Source organism: Tachypleus tridentatus, chromosome 7, assembly GCF_004210375.1.
Source record: "Tachypleus tridentatus isolate NWPU-2018 chromosome 7, ASM421037v1, whole genome shotgun sequence".
Classification (NCBI taxonomy): Eukaryota; Metazoa; Arthropoda; class Merostomata; order Xiphosura; family Limulidae; genus Tachypleus; species Tachypleus tridentatus.
In genome coordinates this window covers 11,459,574-11,477,950 of record NC_134831.1, presented here as the reverse complement: position 1 = coordinate 11,477,950, position 18,377 = coordinate 11,459,574, and the positions used below count along the sequence as shown (strand labels likewise).

Sequence of the window (18,377 nt, the reverse complement as noted above, 5' to 3'; positions counted from 1 at the left end):
ATGTTCACATATTTATCTTAAGGTACAGCGTCTCCTCTAACGTTTTCATGTTTGCATTATCTACTGTTCCTTGATTCTAATGCTAGTATACAACAAATATGAAGTTAGTGAGGTACGTATCTTGTCTTGCTCAGAATCAGTTGAAATGCTTCCTTAAAAATTATGTCACTCATTTCAGTTTTCTTGTGTAGAATTTATCTGAGTACGTTTTGAACAATGTTAAATTAATCCTCAAAAGTATTTTGTAATTTTTTGAGATGCTGTTTAAAAAAATGTATCTATGTTTGTCACAAGAAAATAGAAAATATAAATGCTTTTATTTTGTAATAAAATCATTCTTTTAATATTTACATGTGATTTGGAATTCTTATGTTTGTAACAAATTACTTTTGTTTATTAGCATGAGAAACAAATACAAACATTTTCATTATTTCCATAATTGTATCACTTTTTCACCACTAGGTGTCACCATGGAGCACATGCTAAATGTGTCCATTGTACTTCTATAGAGGTGGGTACTTTTTTCTTTAAGGCTATATTACTATTAAAGAAAGCTGCTACTTAATAACAGATACATTGAAAGAAAATTATATTCTTCCATTTAAAATTGGAAATGTTACCCTCTCAGTACTTGTGAAGTACAAGGCTAGAAGTTATATAAAGAGCAAAATGAAATAACTTCTGCAATTATATTTTCTCATGTTATAATAAATTTTCAAGCTGATGATCCTATTTCTTTATATTTGGTACCTGCAAGTTGTAACATTTACATGGTGACCCTTAAACTATTTATTTTCTAGTACACGTAGTTGCATGAACAGACATCCTGTACGTCATCATTGATGGCCAGCTTTGTACGTCACATGTTCAGGTTTCATGGAGCTCAGAATGCTGATTGGAAATGTCATTTTATAAAAGAATTACTGAATAATTTGTAATATTATCATGTGAGGTTTAATCTTAATTTATTATTTTTGGATTATAAATGAATCTGAACCATGATAGGATCTCTTAGTTTTTGTGTTTTTGCTTTTGTTTGGTAGAATTTAATTTCTAAAAGTACTATAATATTTTAGTGCAATTTCTGGATGTCACAGGTACTGTTATATAATTGTTCATTCATATACATTTGGTAATGTTATCTAACTTTTCTAATACTGGAAACATATTACTGAAAATGTAATTTTAAATTATGATTATCAAGTATGTTCTTCAATTGCAGTTTTCTAATTTCATAGCCTTATGATGAAAGCTATCTCAAGGACCAAAACATCAAACACATGTCATTCCATGCATACCTTAGAAAATTAACAGGAGGAGTTGATAAGTGAGTACTATTTTATGATTGAGATGTTCTGATGGCAATCAGCCGAAAGTAAAATAGACACTGAAAATCACCATAATTTAAATTATTATTGACAAGGGGTGTTAGTTAAGGAATAGTTATGATGTTATCATTTTGATTCCTTATTTCAGGGGCAAGTTTGCAGCTCTAGAGAATATCAGCTGTCAGATTAAACCAGGTTGTAAGGAGCATCTGCCTTGGCCATTGGGTATTTGTACAAAATGTCAACCAAGTGCCATCACTCTGAACAGACAGGTGAATATCCATTTCTGTGGAAAGCTTGTTTTACAGCAGACTCGGGTGAAATTTGAATGTGTTGATAGTTTTGGAGAAAAACCAAATCATGACATTTATTGGCAATGGGATCACAGTTGTATTTGGCATGTGTATTATAAAGCTAGAGTGAGGAAGAAAAATGTTAAATATTTTCGTTTTAATTGTTTACATGATGTTTTCATTATCAAAGGGAGGGTTATAATTATTAACTATTAATTAACCCTATGCACATGAGAAGGTCAAAGTAAACCTATCGTTGCTTTTTTACAGAGTTACTTTTAATATTTAATTGATATCTATTATCAGCGTTTGTCAATAAGATTCACACCAACATCCAGTTTGAAAGTGACATTAATGGTTTCGTGGAGAACCAACACAGTAAAAAACTAGGGCTAAGTATGTATGATCTTGAATACAAATTACTGAAATAGGCTTCAACTCAAAGTCCAAAATTCTTGTTTTTTTATGTATATGTTTTATTTATTTTTATATATTTTTTGACAAAAGTAAAAACTAGTGACTTATTAGGTGAGATAATAAAAGGTAAACAAAGGAAAAAAATCAATATGGTACTTTCCTGTTCTCACAGTGTTAGCTCTTCTTGTTCAGTGCTACTCGCTGTATGCAACATTTTTCTTTATGCATGCCATAAGCCTCCAACTTGCCCCCCCTGTGTCACCGACTAATACTTCTAAACCTCTGCTGGTTACACAGGAATTTTTCCCTCTTTCCGTCTCCATAATTTGCCGATCATTACTGTTCTCATCTCTTGGTGTCTTTTAAGCCTAATTCAGATTAGCATACTGCTTCCCCCAAGGACTTCGTTTTATTTTACTCTTTGATCCAATGAGGCTATCTAATAATTTTTATATCAGTAGTTCTTATGTTTCTTATTACGTATTTGGGGAATGGTTCCTGAATTGTTTGTGTCTCCAAGTTTAGCACATGTAGTTCATTTGTCACTGGGACATTACAAGTCAGGATGCCATGCTGGCTCAGGTCTGTTTAGCCTATATGTTCTTAGAGGTTTAAGTACAACTCCCCTTTTGGTGTTTTTGATTCAATCCTGGAAATTACTGGACTTCAAGTGTCATTAACACACTTACGTTCCACTCGTACAAATCTCATTGCTGTTTGCCTCCATCTTCCTCCTCCAATCCTTTAACAAGTAACTGAAGCATTATCAAAACCAAATCACATGTAGTCCTGACAACAACAAAAGTTAATGAGAATTTGAACAAACATTATAATTTACTTAATCAGGTTTATTACTTTAACTAACAAATAATTTTAGTGAAGAGCAAATATGCACTTAGGTTTTGAGAACAAAACTCATCTGATGTATTATCTTCTCCTTTCCTTCCATTCTTCTTAAGTTCATGTAACTGACCAGCATTTGTCAGAAGAAGTTCTATAATTGCTCTGCAATCTGGTAATTGAATATATTATTCACCTTTTATGGGGTTTTGTTCTTGCTTCAACCTCTTCATATCAACCTCAAACCTCACTTTGAAGACCTTCTTTCTCCAGGGTTGTGGACATCATCTGTGGATGTTTGTAATGCTTATCTAGTGACCATATCACCTCTTTCTTGTCTTTTCTCCTCAGTTTGTCCCTCTCTTATTGTGTATCTTCCTCTCCAAATTTGACATAGTTGGTGATGACTAGCTGCCTTCCCTCTAGTCTTACACTGCTAAATTAGGGATGGCTAGTGCGGGCGGCGGCCCTCATGTAGTTTTGCGTGAAATTCAAAACAAACCAAACCTCTCCCAATTGCTCCATGTGCATTTTGGGTCACAACAGTGGGGCGTGGGATTTTTCTGATTCAATTCTTGACTATCTCTTGTTCCCTTCTTACTGGGATGTTATTGCTTTTGGGAGGTGCTGGCTTGTGCCTTGGTTGGGGGGAAGTTGATTTGAAGTGGTAGACATCCTCTGGATAACAGATGTTAATTCCTAAATCAGTTGATCACTAATGTTCCACATGATGTTCCCACAAACTGGTAAGGGCATTAATCCCTGATTCCTGTGTTTCATGTGACGACAGTAAGTTCTTCATCCTAACCTCACATGGATGTCAGTATCTTGTGAGGAGGCTTTGGATGCAGTTGGCTTACCTAGTATGGTCCAACATGTTTGAATCTTCCAATTTCAACAGGTGGGACTGGAAGGCTTGTGGCATAAAGAATGAGTTTGCACATAGAGGGCAACACTGAATAAGAATACCTAACCTCGTGAGTAGGAATAAGTCCATGTCGGGAAATACATTTTCGGTATTTACGTAGAAGGACCTAGAAATTATGAAAATTATAAAATAAAAAGAAGCATTTGTATTATTGAAATGAAAATCATCTCAAAGTGAGACTAATTAATAAACACTTGATAATTTCACAGACAAATCTTTAGCAAACATACTTTGTAAGAAACCTATTTGTTTTTGTACAATAAACTTCTAATATTTATGTTTACTGAACATTTGTCAAATTTGTTGAAGATACACTTAATGTATATACAGAAGGTATATTATATGTTCATTAATATATAATATGTAAATATGTCCTTGCATATACACTGCTGGCCAAAATCTTAAGGCCAACGAACATAAAGAAAAAATATGGATTTTGCATTGTTAGACTCAACCACTTATTTGAGTAGAGCTTCAAAAGATGAAAATAAGAAAAGGGAAAATAAATATAAAAAAAATTTTTAACATTTAATAGGGAAAATGTAAATACTCTGAAATTAGCCTAAATACTAGCTGGTCAAAAATTTAAGACCATACCAAAAAGAAGTCCTAAACAGGGTAGGAAATGCCCAACAAGATATCTCAGTAGTGAGTTGCATGACCTTCATTGCGAATAACTGCAAACATTTGCTTTGGTATGGTCAATATAAGCGTTTGCAGAAGGCTGGCTGGAATGTTATTTCAAGTAGTGAAGACGGCTTCACGAAGATCATACACTGTTTGGAACTGATGTCCATTTCTCTAGAATTCCCTTGCTATCCACCCCTAAACATTTTCAATGGGGTTCAGTTTGGGCGAACGTGCTGGATGGTTCAAAAGAATCACGTTATTTTCCATGAAAAAAGTCCTTTGTCCTGTTGGAATTGTGGATTGCAGCATTATCCTGTCGAAAGATCCAGTCATTTACAAAAAAGCGAGGGCCTTCAGTCAATAAGGTGCTCTCTCCAACATGCCAATGTAGCCAGCTGCTGTTTGATGCCCCTGTATAACCTGAAACTCCATTGCTCCATGGAAAGAGAAAGCACCCCAGATCATGATGGAACCTCCTCCACTGTGTCGTGTAGAAAATGTCTCCGGTGGGATATCCTTATCATGCTAGTAAAGTTGGAAGCCATCTGGACTATCCAGGTTAAAATTTTTTTCATCAGAGAGCAAAAGCTTCCACTTTTCTACGTCCCGTGTTTGGTGCTTTTCAACAAAGTTTAACCAAGCTGTTTCGTGGTGTGGAAGGAGGCAGGCCTTTGAAGACGTTTACAGTTTTTAAAGCCTTGCTCTTGTCTTATTGTTCTTGAGTTGCATTCTGCATCAGTAAGGGCCTTAATCAGGTTGGATGATTGGCTGGTGTCTTGCTGGGACAACTCATCGAATCCTCCTGCTCAATGCTGGCAAAATTTTCTTGAGCCAGCCACCTGAAATTCTCGTTTCGTATCCCTCAGGGTCTTTTAAGAAATTTGCAACAGCAGTTTTACTACACCCAATCTCACCAGCGATGGCAAGTTGATAGAGACCTTGCTTTTGCAACTTGATAATTCTGCCACATTCAAACTCTGTCAAGTTTTTAGCCTTGGCCATGTTTTTACCCAATGTAACACAGGAGATGTCAGTGGGAGATGTTGAAAATGCCAATACTTGAACACAAATGACTAAATTTAGTTACATGTTTAATGCTACGTTTCAGTATGGTTTTAAACTTTTGACCAGCTAGTATTTAGGCTAATTTCATAATGTTCACATTTTCCCTATTAAATGCTAAAAAGGTTTTTTATTTTTATTTTCCCTTTTCTTTCAAAGCTCTATTCAAATGGGTGGTTGAGTCTAACAATGCAACAGACATATTCTTTCTTTATGTTCATAAGATTTTGGCCAGTAGTGTATATATATCTAGTAGGTATATGTTTATATATATATATGTATACATAGTAGGTATGATGTTTATATATATATATGTATACATATGATGTTTATATATATATATATATATATACGTAATATGTTAATGTATATATATAGCAGGTGTATAATATCTTAAGTTATATATATATATACAGTAGGTATATAATATGTTCATGTAGATATATATAGTAGGTATATAATATACTCGTATGTATATGTAATAGGTGTAATGTTAGTTTATGTATAGAGTAGGTATAATACAGTTACGACAAAGTATTCGTACCCCTGCGTCGTGAGTAGTTTTTCTCGTAACTTAAAAAAGTATCATGATTAGGATAATGAAAGTATAGTATATTATAAATATTACACTAACATACATCTTCATATATTTTTATGTAAATTGAACAACAAATAAACTGTTTATAAACGAATAACCAAACATAGGAGGGGCAGAAAGTGAATTACTTTCAGGTGAATTACTTGGTGCAATCTCTCCTCATAGCCCTCCATGATCATTTAATAGTACTCGACTGGTATTTTCTTCCATTCTTCTTTACAGAAGGCCTCCAACTCTTGCAAGTTTTTCAGATGACGCTGATGAACCCTGGTCTTCAACTCATGCCAAACATTTTTAATTGGGTTGAGATTGGGTGACTGTGATGGCCACTCCAGAACTCTTATATGGTTCCTTTGTAACCAGGATTGCACATATTTCAATGTGTGCTTAGGGTCACTGTCGTGCTGGAAGATCCAACAATGCTCAAGCTGCAAGTTTCAAGCATCATTCTTGATATAAGTGCCTAATATATCAACATACTCTTCTTTTTTCATGATTCTGTTGATGCAGTGAAGGCTGTCTCACCAGAAGAGCTGAAGGAACCCCATAGCATGATCTAGCCACCTCCATGTTTAACTGTAGGGACAGTGTTCTTTGGAAGATTTCGTTCTCCCTTCTTACGGAATATATTGCAAACATCATTGTGTCCAAAAGCTCAATTTTAGTCTCGTCTAACCAAAGAATAGCCTTCCAATAGGTATAGGATTTATCTACATGCTTTCTTGCATACCTCAATCGTGCTTCTAAGGGAACAGGCTTTAAATATGGAGTTCTACGAGGACGGCATGCTTTGAACCCAGAAGAGCGTAACATGTTCGTAACTGTAGAGGTGCTTACTTCAAACTCAGTTTCCCTTACCAGTTACTATATGTCATTATGTATTAAACAAGGGTTCCTACTAACTTCTCTGAGAACCTTCCTCTTGGTTCTCTCTGGGATTTTGGTGGGGCATCCTGAACGAGGGAGGTTAGCAGTTGATCCTGTAATCTTAAACTTGGCAATTATGTTATAATAATTTGGTTTTTTAAATCACTGGACAGCTGTTTCCTGTTCACCATGATGACCAAGCAGATAATGACGGAGATGTCACTAAATTACCGGAAGTAAATTTTTTGCTGGCTAAATTCCAATAATTATGAACCAAGTGTATAGTTCTGGAATGGTGTAATGTAGTTTGTTCGCCAAACTAAACAAAATTGTTACAGGAATATCAGTTTTTTCACATGTTATGAACTGTACCAACACTTTCTGCTCCTCCTAATTTTGGTTATTTGTTTATAAACAGTTTATTTGTCATTTAATTTACATAAATATTTATGTATATGTATTTTAGTATAATATTTATAATATATTACACATCTGTTAGCCTAATCATGATACTTTTTTAAGTTATGAGCGAAACACCACTCGGGACACAGGGGTAAAACACTTTCTGTCGTAACTGTATGTTAGTGTATACAAATATATAGTAGGTATAATATGTTAATGTGTATATGTAGTAGGTATAATGTGTTCATGTATGTATATATATACATAGTAGGTGTATAATATATTCATGTATACATAGAAATACTTGGTATATAATGTTAATGTATATATATAGGAGGTATAATGTTAAGTACGTATATAAAGTAGGTATATAATATTTTGATGTATATATAAATAGTAGGTATATATGCTCACATATACATATATATATATATATGTACAGTTGGTATGTAATATCTTAATGTGTGTGTATATATATATATAGTAGGTATAGAATATGTTCTTGTACATATATCTATATAGTAGGTATATAATATATCCATGTATATTGGTGTACAATACTTTATATATATAGTAAGTGTATGTTTTTATATATATATAGTAGTTATATAATATATGTTCATGTATATATAATAGGTATATAACATGTTAATGTGTATATATATAGTAGATATGATATATTCATATATATATATATGGTATGTAAAATATGTTAGTGTATGTATATTTATAGTAGGTATAATGTGTTAATGTGTGCATATACATACATATGTATGGTAGGTATAAAATATGTTCATGTGTTTATATATATAGCAGGTATAATATGTTCATATAGATGCACACATATATATATAGTAGGTATATGTGTTATTTCTGAATTGCTTATGTTGTAAAAGTACAGAAAATGGCCATTATTCCCTTCAAACTTTACTTTTGTGACCTGGATAATGAAATTTAAATATTAACCTATTTTCTATGTAAAAACAGGCAAATTTACACATTTTCATTTACATAACGTCTGAATAAAACAACATATGAATCAAGATTTACGTGTATTTACGCTAAAAGTATACAAAAATGAACACAAATGTTTAGAAGTGAGTAGTTTTACGAGATATGCAACCATAACATAAATCACTTTCACGTATTAGCCACCAAATATAGTCTCACATCATGTTTTCATTATATGCTCCCATGTCACAATGGTAAAGTTTGAAGAGAAAAATAGGTCTTTTCCCTTTACTTTATGCATAAGCAATTGGGAAGTAACACTTTTTACCCAGGAACAAGGAAAGGTAAAATTTTTGTTCTGTAGTCTATATATAGTTGGTATACAACGTGCTCACACACATATATATATATATATATATATATACACACACACACATGGTATATATGTCCATGCTTATATATATAGTAGTTATAATATGTTCATGTATATACAGGGTGGCCCATAAGTCCTTACCCATCCATATATCTTATGTATCCAGTGTATCTGTGTGGTGTCACCAGTATTCTTGCGCTCATGTACCCATGTACTTGTCACAATACGCTCTTCAAGTGTAAATGGGCTTACATCGGCCATATTTCTCATAAAAAAAGAAGAAACAAATTTATAATACATGCGTAATTTAATATAACATAATAACATCTGGATGGATAGGGACTTACGGGCCACCCTGTATATATATAGTAGATATATAATATTTTAATATATATATAATAGCTATGTAATATTCATGTGTGTGTATATATATATATATATATATATATAGTAGGTATAATATGTTAATATATCTATAGTAAGTATATAATATCTTGATCTACATATATATATATACACACACACAGCAGGTATATATGTCCATGTTTATATATGTAGTAGTTATTAGTATGTTCATGTATATAATATCTTAATATATATATATATATATATATATAGTAGGTATATAGTATATTGATATGTATGGTATAGTAGGTATATAGTATATTGATATGTATGGTATAGTAGGTATATAATAAGTCCGTGTGTGTGTGTGTATATATATACACACACATATAGTTGGTATATAATATGTTTATTTATATATAAATGTTAGTTTCATGGTTACAAGGAGAGTCAAAATCACAGTTAATATGCAGAGAATTAAACCACACTTTTTTGTACATACGTACAGTATTGTTTTTCTAGCTTAGCAAGAGACAGTTGTGGAGTATTGTTATTGTCTTTTATCAAGAAACAGATGTTCAGTGTTGCCTTTGTAACTTAGCAATGAACAGATGTACAGTATTCTTATTATGGCATAGCAAGGGACAGATGTAGAGCATTTTTATTGTCCTTTATCAACGAACAGAAGTACAGTGTTGTTACTCGTAGTTTAGGAAGGAATGGATATACAGTGTTGTTTTCATAACTTAGTGAGGAACAAATGCACAGTATTGTATATCAGCATGGAACAGATGTAAAGTACTGTTGCTTAGCGATGAACAGACGTACAGTATTGTTATTGTAGCTTAGCAAGGAAGAAATGTACAGTTTTGTTATTGTAGCTTAGCAGGAAACAGATGTACAGTATTGTTATTGTAGCTTAGCAAGCAACACATGTACAATATTGTTATTGTAGCTCAGCAAGGAAGAGATATACAGTATTATCACTGTAGCTTATCAAGGAACAGATATAAAATATTGTCACTATAGCTCAGTAAGGAACTGATTTACAGTATTGTTATTGTAGCTTAGTAAGGAACTGATTTACAGTATTGTTATTGTAGCTTAGCAAGGAACACGCATGTACAATATTGTTATTGTAGCTTAGCAATGAAGAGATTTACAGATTTGTCACTGTAGTTTAGCAAGGAACAGATGTAGAGTATTGTTATTGTAGCTTAGCAAGGAACAGATGTAGAGTGTTATTATTGTAGCTTAACAAGGAAGAGATGTACACTATTGTTAATGTAGCTTAGGAAGGAACAGATGTATAGTATTGTTATTGTAGCTTAGTAAGGAACAGATGTACAGTATTATTATTGTAGCTTAACAAGGAACAGATATATTATTATTGGAGCTTAGCAAGGAATAGATGTAAAGCATTATAATTGAAGCTTAGTAATGAACAGATGTACATTATTGTATGTAAGCAAAAACAGATGTACTGTATTGTTATTGTAGCTTAGTAAGGAACAGATGTACAGTGGGTATAAAATGTTGATGTATATATATAGTAGGCATATAATGTTCAAGTACATATATATATAGTAGGTATACAATATGTTCATTTATATATATATATATCTTAGATACATGGTTACAAAGTTAGTGAAAATCACAGTCTGAATGCAGAGAGTTGACCCATACATTATTTTGTACAGATGTACAGTATTGTTATTGTAGCTCAGCAAGGAACAGATGTATAGTGTTGTCTTTGTAGCTCAGCAAGGAACAGATGTATAGTGTTGTCTTTGTAGCTCAGCAAGGAACAGATGTAAGTGTTGTCTTTGTAGCTTAGCAAGGAACAGATGTACAGCATTGTTATTGCAGCTTTGCAAGGGACAGATGTATAGTGTTGTTATTGAAGCTTAGCAAAGAACAGATGTACAGCATTGAAGCTTAGCAAAGAACAGATATGTAGTATTGTTATTGTAGCTTAGCAAGGAAGAGACATACAGAATTGATGCTTAGCAAAGAACAGATATACACTATTGTTATTGTAGTCTAGCAAGGGACAGATGTACAGTTTTGTTATTGTAATGTAGTAAGGAACAGATGTACAGTTTTGTTATTGTAGCATAGTAAGGAATAGATGTGTAGTATTGTTATTGTAGCTTAGCAAGGTACAGGTATACAGTATTGTTATTTTAGTGACTATATTTAGCGACAAGGAACGACTATATTATTCCTTTAATGTTCACCTTAAAACTAAGAACTACACATTACTTATCAGTTATTTGTTATAAATCAAGACTTCGTTTCACACAGGCATGAAAATTCCAACATTTAAATATAATGTGTTATGTTTCTGTGATCAGCACTCTTTACTCTATAGAATTTTTTGTATATGGTAGTGGTATAACAAACATACATTAACTAGTATAAGAGCACAAAATATATTATTGAGGTTGACTGAAATGTTTCCACAGCATAGGTATAATTTAATGGGATATGTGATTGTTTCTCTCTTTATTTGCAGCCATACCGACATGTTGACAATGTTGTGTTTGAAAATCCAAATATAGTGGAGCGATTCTTGGATTATTGGAGACTTACTGGACATCAGAGAATAGGTTATTTATATGGCTGCTACGAATGCCACAAAGATGTCCCTCTGGGCATCAAAGCAATGGTTGTAGCTATCTACGAGCCACCACAGGTGATTTTATTATCCAATTTTCTCACAAGTAATAATGTAAATTTAGCAAAAAGGGATGTTTCACGTAAAAAGACGAACCGTTAGCTAAGAATATCCAACTAACCCATGTTAACAATGTATATAGACATTATGTTTATTAACAAGCTATATCCAACATAAGTTTCACAACAAGCTACAGTTAACTTACATCTGTTAACATGCTATATCCAACTTACATCTGATAACAAGCTATATCCAACATATGTCTGTTAACAAGTTATATCTATTAACAAGCTATTTTTTATGAAAGTGAAATCAATTTTTTATAACCATCTGATATACCTACTTTATTATTAATGTTCAGGTTATAACCACCATTTGATATATCTACTTCATTATTAACATTCAGGGTATATCCACCATCTGATATATCTACTTTGTTATTAACATACAGGTTATATCCACCATCTGATATACTTTATTATTAACATTCAGGCTATAATCACCATCTGATATACCTACTTTATTATTAACACACAGATAAGAACTATCGTCTGATATGCCTACTTTATTATTAATTTTCAGGTTATAACCACCATGGGATATACCTACTTTATTATTAACATTCAGGTTATAACCACCATGTGATATAACAACTTTGTTATTAACATACAGGTTATAAACACCATCTGATATACCTACTTCAAAATCAACATTCGGATTATTACCATCATCTAATATATTTACTTAATTATAAAGGTTCAGGTTATATCCACTATCTGATATACTTTGTTATTAACATACAAGTTATAACCACCATCCCCTCAGTGTGGATTCCTCTACATGGCGAGGGGACCTCCCAAGGAAGATTCTGTTCTTTCAGTTTACCTCCTCTGGGATCTAAACATCTGCCCACATGTTTGCCGTGTGTCACGATTCGTGAAGGGGAGGAGAGGATCCTGGTGATTGAGGGGTTCAACCCCAACACACCACTTTGGCCTTCAATTCCCATAAACAGGCGGCCTTGGGGTGGCTAAGGCCCCTTGGGTCAGTCGGCTGGTCCACTTGGGTTAGGGTCAACCAAGTTCCAGTGTTGGATGTTCTTAACAGGTGTTGTGGAGATTGTATCTGATGCTGGTGTGTGGGTATAGTGTTTATGAAACCCTGGCATTGCTGCAGTGTCCTTGTTTGGCATTGTAGTGCATCCCCTCATAGGGCTTTATGGTGGGTGAAGTCAGTGGGCACTGAAATATTCAATTTTCTATTATGAATCCTCCAAATAAAAACTTAAATAAAATAGTGAGAAAACAGTCCATAGATAAATGACCACATCTTAAAGATTCTGAGCTGCAATCTTCAACATCTGTAACACCTGTTGTATCTCATTTTTTTACCCTTCATCTTCTTTCAGACAAACCTTCAGAGCAAATGTCTCCCTTTTTCATTCAGAAGGGACTAGAGGGGCTTGCTGGCTCTCCAAAGTCAGTAAAGAAGCTTTGATCTGGTGACATATTGGTGAAAACATCCATATCTCAACACAGTGATCTCTTCTTGCATTCAAAGGTGATTGGGGATATACCTATTGAGTTTACACCTCATGCTACTTTGAATTCATCATGAGGAGTTATTGTTGAGAGGGATTTGAAGAACATCTCCGAGTCAAGAGATTCTTGCTGGTTTCTCCACTCAAGGAGTTTCTGCAGTTAGGTGTATCTCCACTCGCAAAGATGGAATTAAGATGCCGACCAATATCCTCATTCTGACATTTACATCACCACGTCCACCTGCCACCACCAAGGCAGGTTAACTTAATTGCAGGGTACTGTCATACATTCCAAACCCTCTCAGATGTTTCCAGTGTCAGCAGTTCGGTCAAAGACATCATGCCGTAATTCCTTGACATGTGCTAGTTGCAGTAGCAAGGACCACAATGCCTGTGAGTGTGAAACGAACCCTCATTGTGTCAATTGCAATGGCTCTCAGTTATCCTACTTTCGTTCTTGCCTTAAATAGTTGGAAGAAAAAGAGGTGCAGCATTTGAAAACGATTCATAACATTACTTATCCTGAGGCTTGAAAATTGCCGATCACCACTTCGTCTGGGACGTATGCTGCTGCACTTTATTCCACTGCTACAGTGGGAGTGCAGATGTATCTCTCTGTATCTCCTAAAGAATCATTCTCAAAACAAATGAAAAGTCTTTTGACCTCCATAGTTAAAGTTGATGAATCAACTTCAACACACATCTCTATCCCTAACATACATTCCAACAAATCCCAAGATCCATTTCCTTTGGTTTCGGGTGTGGGCATTTCATTGGATATATCTTCTTCTCCCACCCCAAGGTGCAAAACGATCATTCATTCACTGGAATCATCTTTCAACAGCAAAGACCTCCCCAGTCAACCCAGGGCAGGAACCATAGAGGTCGATAGACCTCCCTTGAATAAAGACAGTAAAGAAAAAAGACATTGTTTTAAACAGAAGAGTTCTCTACCCAATTCGCCTATACATAAATAAAAATTGTTACCTTGATACAATGGAACTGTCGAGGTTTATGTTCTAATCTGGATGACATCAAAACACTGATTGCTTCCTACCATCATGTATGTCTTTCCTTACAAGAAACGTTTCTGAAGCCTGCCAATACAGTCACCTTTTGGTGATTTTCTTTGTACAGAAGTGACAGGCTGTGTGATGGACGAGTGCATGGAGGGGTGGCACTGTTGATTGATCAGCATGTGCCCACCCTGTCTTTGCTGTTCAACACACCCTTGGAGGCAGTAGCCATCCGTGTTTCCTTAGGTCATACCATCACTGTTTGTTCTCTCTATCTGTCACCCTTCTGGAAAGACCTATGATCAATCAGACCTTGATGCTCTCATTGAACAGTTGCTGTCTCCCCTTTTAATCCTGGGGGACTTCAATGGACATCATCCCCTCTGGGGTAGTGCTGATATTGATAGGAGGGGTCGCTCTGTAGAATGTATGCTCTCTGTTCACAACCTTTCTCTTTTCAATACTGGTTCTTCTACTTGTTTTCATGCACCTAGTCAGTCCTTTACTGCTATTGATCTCTCCATTTACTCCCCTTCACTATTCTCCCACTTTTCACGGAGAATTGACAATAATCCATGAGGTAGTGATCATTTTCCTATAATTTTGAGAGAGACTGGCCTTGGTCTGTGCCACCCAACCCGCATGCCCCAGTGGAAGCTGGATCATAGAAACTGGCCCTCTTTCACTGCTCTCGCAGAACTTGATCCTGCCATCAGTAGATGACAGTGTGGCAGTAGTAACTGACTGTATTATACAAACAGCTGCTCAATGTATTCCTAAAATCTCAACATGTTTTCCATGATATTCTCGTCTGTGGTGGAATCCTGACTGCCACATGGTATAGAAGGCTCAAAAACGGGCCTGGGATAATTTCCGTCGATATCCCACACTCTTTTACCTCATCACTTTCCAGCAGACCCATGCACATGCTCAGTGGATATGATGTCAAAGCCAGAAGGAATTTTGGATTAAGTTCACAAGCAGCATATCTTCTGCCACCAGTTCCAAAGTCATATGGGACATCATTCGAAAGGTCAGTGGGCAATAGGTATTAGCTACTTCATGGCCACCAGAGAGCATCGCCGATAATCTAGGTGAAAGCTTTTGCCAGATATTCTTCCTTCACCTTCTTAGCCATCAAGACTCAGGCAGAGTGATCACTTCTTTCTTTTCAAGCTGATTATCTCTATGACTATAATAGTCCCTTTACCTTGGTGGAACTCAAACTGGCCCTTCATCGGTCTGGCAGTACATTGGTTGGACCTGATGATGTACACTATGAAATGTTGCACCATCTGTCTCCTGCTTCTCGTACTGTTTTTCTGATTGTTTATAACCAGATCTGATGCCAGGCTGTTGTCCTACCTTTCTGTAAGCCTGGGAAGGATCCCAAGATTCCTTCAAACTACCATCCAATTGCTTTGATGAGCTGTCTCTGTAAGACCTAAGAGAGGATGGTGAATGCTTGTCTTGTTTGGTTCCTCGAATCAAACAACCTTCTCTTGCCAACCCAGTGTGGGTTCCAACTTGAAACATCAATCAGAGAAGCCTTTCCCAAACAACAACATCTTGTATCAATATTCTTTGACATTGAGAAGGCTTATAATACAACATGGAGGTATGGCATTTTGCAAGACCTCCATATATATGGGTTACATGGCCATTTGCCCCTTTTTATTAAAAATTTTTTAATGACAGGAGATTCAAAGTTCGTGTGGGTTTAACACTTTCCTGTTCTTTTCTACAGGAACTTGGAGTCCCTCAGGGCTGTGTTTTGTGTGTCACACTTTTCAGTATAAAGATTAAAGCCTTCACTGAACAGCCTCTCACTGTTGTAAACGGGCTCTATGTTGACAACTTTCACGTCATGTCAGTCATCGAACATGTGGTTATATTGAGTGACAGCTACAGACTGCCCTCAATCGTTTACTGAAGTGGACCCCAGCAAATGGCTTTAATTTCTCTCTCTCTAAAACCATTTACGTGCACTTTTTCTGCCAACAAGGTATTCCCCCTGATCGTGAACTCCGTATTGGTGAAGTTGTGCTGCCTGTGGTTCCTGAGACAAATTTCTTGGGGCTTATATTTGATCGTAAACTGACCTTTATACCACACATTAACCAGCTGTGGGTCAAATCTAAATGAGCAATGAACATCCTCCATGTTCTTTCTTCCACCACTTGGAGAGCAGATTGATGTTCTATGCTAAAGATATATCGTGCTCTCATTCAATCAAAACTCGACTGTGGATCATTGATCTATGGCTCTGCCAGAACTTCAGCCTTAAAGACGCTGGACCCCATTCCTCATCAAGGACTTTGGCTCTGCACTGGGGCTTCACCTCGGCCATTTGCAACTGTCTTTACTATATGCTTCGAAACTTCATTCCTTTCCAAAGCATCCCACCTGGGGTTGTGTTTTCCTTTCTCAGTAAGCCATATTCTTTCAGAACAGATGATCTGCAGTCACTCCTAATTGGAAATAATGTCTTTTATTTGCTGAACATCTTTCGAACCATCCTTCCATTCCTATTTATACAGATGGTTTGAAATCATCTGACTGTGTGGGCTCTGCCATGGTTTGTTGTGGTTCAGTGGTTGTGCACAGAATCTCCTGTACAGCTTTTGTGCTCATTGCTGAACTGTATGCCATTTCTCTTGCCCTGGATCACATAGAAGCTAAGCAGTACTCAAACTGTACTATTTATACTGACTCGTTTAGTTTTCTACTGGCCCTGGAATTGCTTCATGTTAGTTCACACCCTGTTCTCACCAATATTCAAAAACCAACTGGTCCATTTCTCTTTAACATTTACTTCTATCCAGTTTTTCTGGATACTGGGCCACATTGGTATTTGTGGGAAGGAGCTTGCCAACACTGCAACTAAATCTATCTGCTCTGGCACTATCACTGCTGTGCCTGTTCCATACATGAACTATGGTCCTGTATTCAAGGCTTGGCTCCATGCCAGTTGGCAGTCGACTTGGAGTGAGTAACATGAAAAACAAGCTTTTTCAAATAAAATCCTATATTGGACTTTGGCTGTCTTGCTTCCGTAAGGATCGGAAAGAGGAAGTTGTTCTAAGTAGACTACGCATTGGTTACAGTTTTTTAACTCATGGTTTTCTTTTATCTGGAACTGATGCACAAATGTATAGTGTATGTAACACTCAGGTCACTGTAAGCCACATTTTACTTTCTTGCCATCATTATGACTCCCAACAACACCATTTTAAACATATTCTGTTTCAAGATTTGTCCATAATGTTAGATAGTGTTATTGGTTATGGTGACACTGTCCACCTTGGAAATGTTTTTAGTTTTTAAAGTCCATTAATCTTTTTAATGCTATTTAAGTTTTTAATTTATACATTAGACCTCTTAGAATGTGATTCCCTTTTAAGAATCACAGTCCATCTCATTTGATTTGAAATCAGAAAATGGCCGTAACAGGACTGGAAAGGCCAACTTCAAGTGATTAACGCTGCTATTTGAACTACCCGTTAGTTACCTTGGCGAGTTATTATTAAAATTGTGCAACAAGTCTTTTAACACTTTTATTACTTTACTTTTTGAAAATGGCCATAACATCAGATAACTTGGAACCAGGACTGGAAAAGCCAACTTCAGGTGACTGACGGTGGTTTTTACACTTACCTGTTAGTCTTCCTGGTGAGTTATGATAATTAAAATTATACTACAAAAAGTCCTTTACAACTTGTATTACTGTAGTTTTTCTCTTAATGCTGTAGACTAGATGTAAGCATTGGTTTTATGCTATTCATGTTTCTTTTAAACTTTGTTTTGTTTTACCTTAATTTTCTTTTATAAATTTTACTAAACTTATTTTAGTTTTAACTTTTCACTGGATGTTTGGTGCAGATAGCCTAGCTGCTTTGTGCCATAAAACACCAAATCAACCAACCAACCATAACCACCATTTGATATTCCTACTTTATTATTAATGTTTAAGTTATAACCATCATCTGATATACCTACTTTATTAGTAACATTCAGGTTATAACCACCATCTGATATACCTACTTTATTATTAACATTCAGGTTATAACCATCATCTGATATACCTACTTTACTATTAATATTCAG

The 18,377-nt window shown here is 35.3% G+C and overlaps 1 protein-coding gene across 3 annotated transcripts in view; it reads left to right on the top strand.

Annotated features, from left to right (window-relative positions):
- Positions 1-18,377, top strand: part of Npl4 (nuclear protein localization 4) — a 42,756-nt gene that overhangs the window by 12,068 nt on the left and 12,311 nt on the right. For all 3 annotated transcript variants that reach the window (XM_076510291.1, XM_076510294.1, XM_076510295.1), the window contains exons 6-9: positions 463-511; positions 1,239-1,327; positions 1,477-1,600; positions 11,553-11,732. In XM_076510291.1, coding sequence (XP_076366406.1) covers positions 463-511; positions 1,239-1,327; positions 1,477-1,600; positions 11,553-11,732 — 442 coding nt within the window. The remainder of the gene's footprint in view (positions 1-462; positions 512-1,238; positions 1,328-1,476; positions 1,601-11,552; positions 11,733-18,377) is intronic.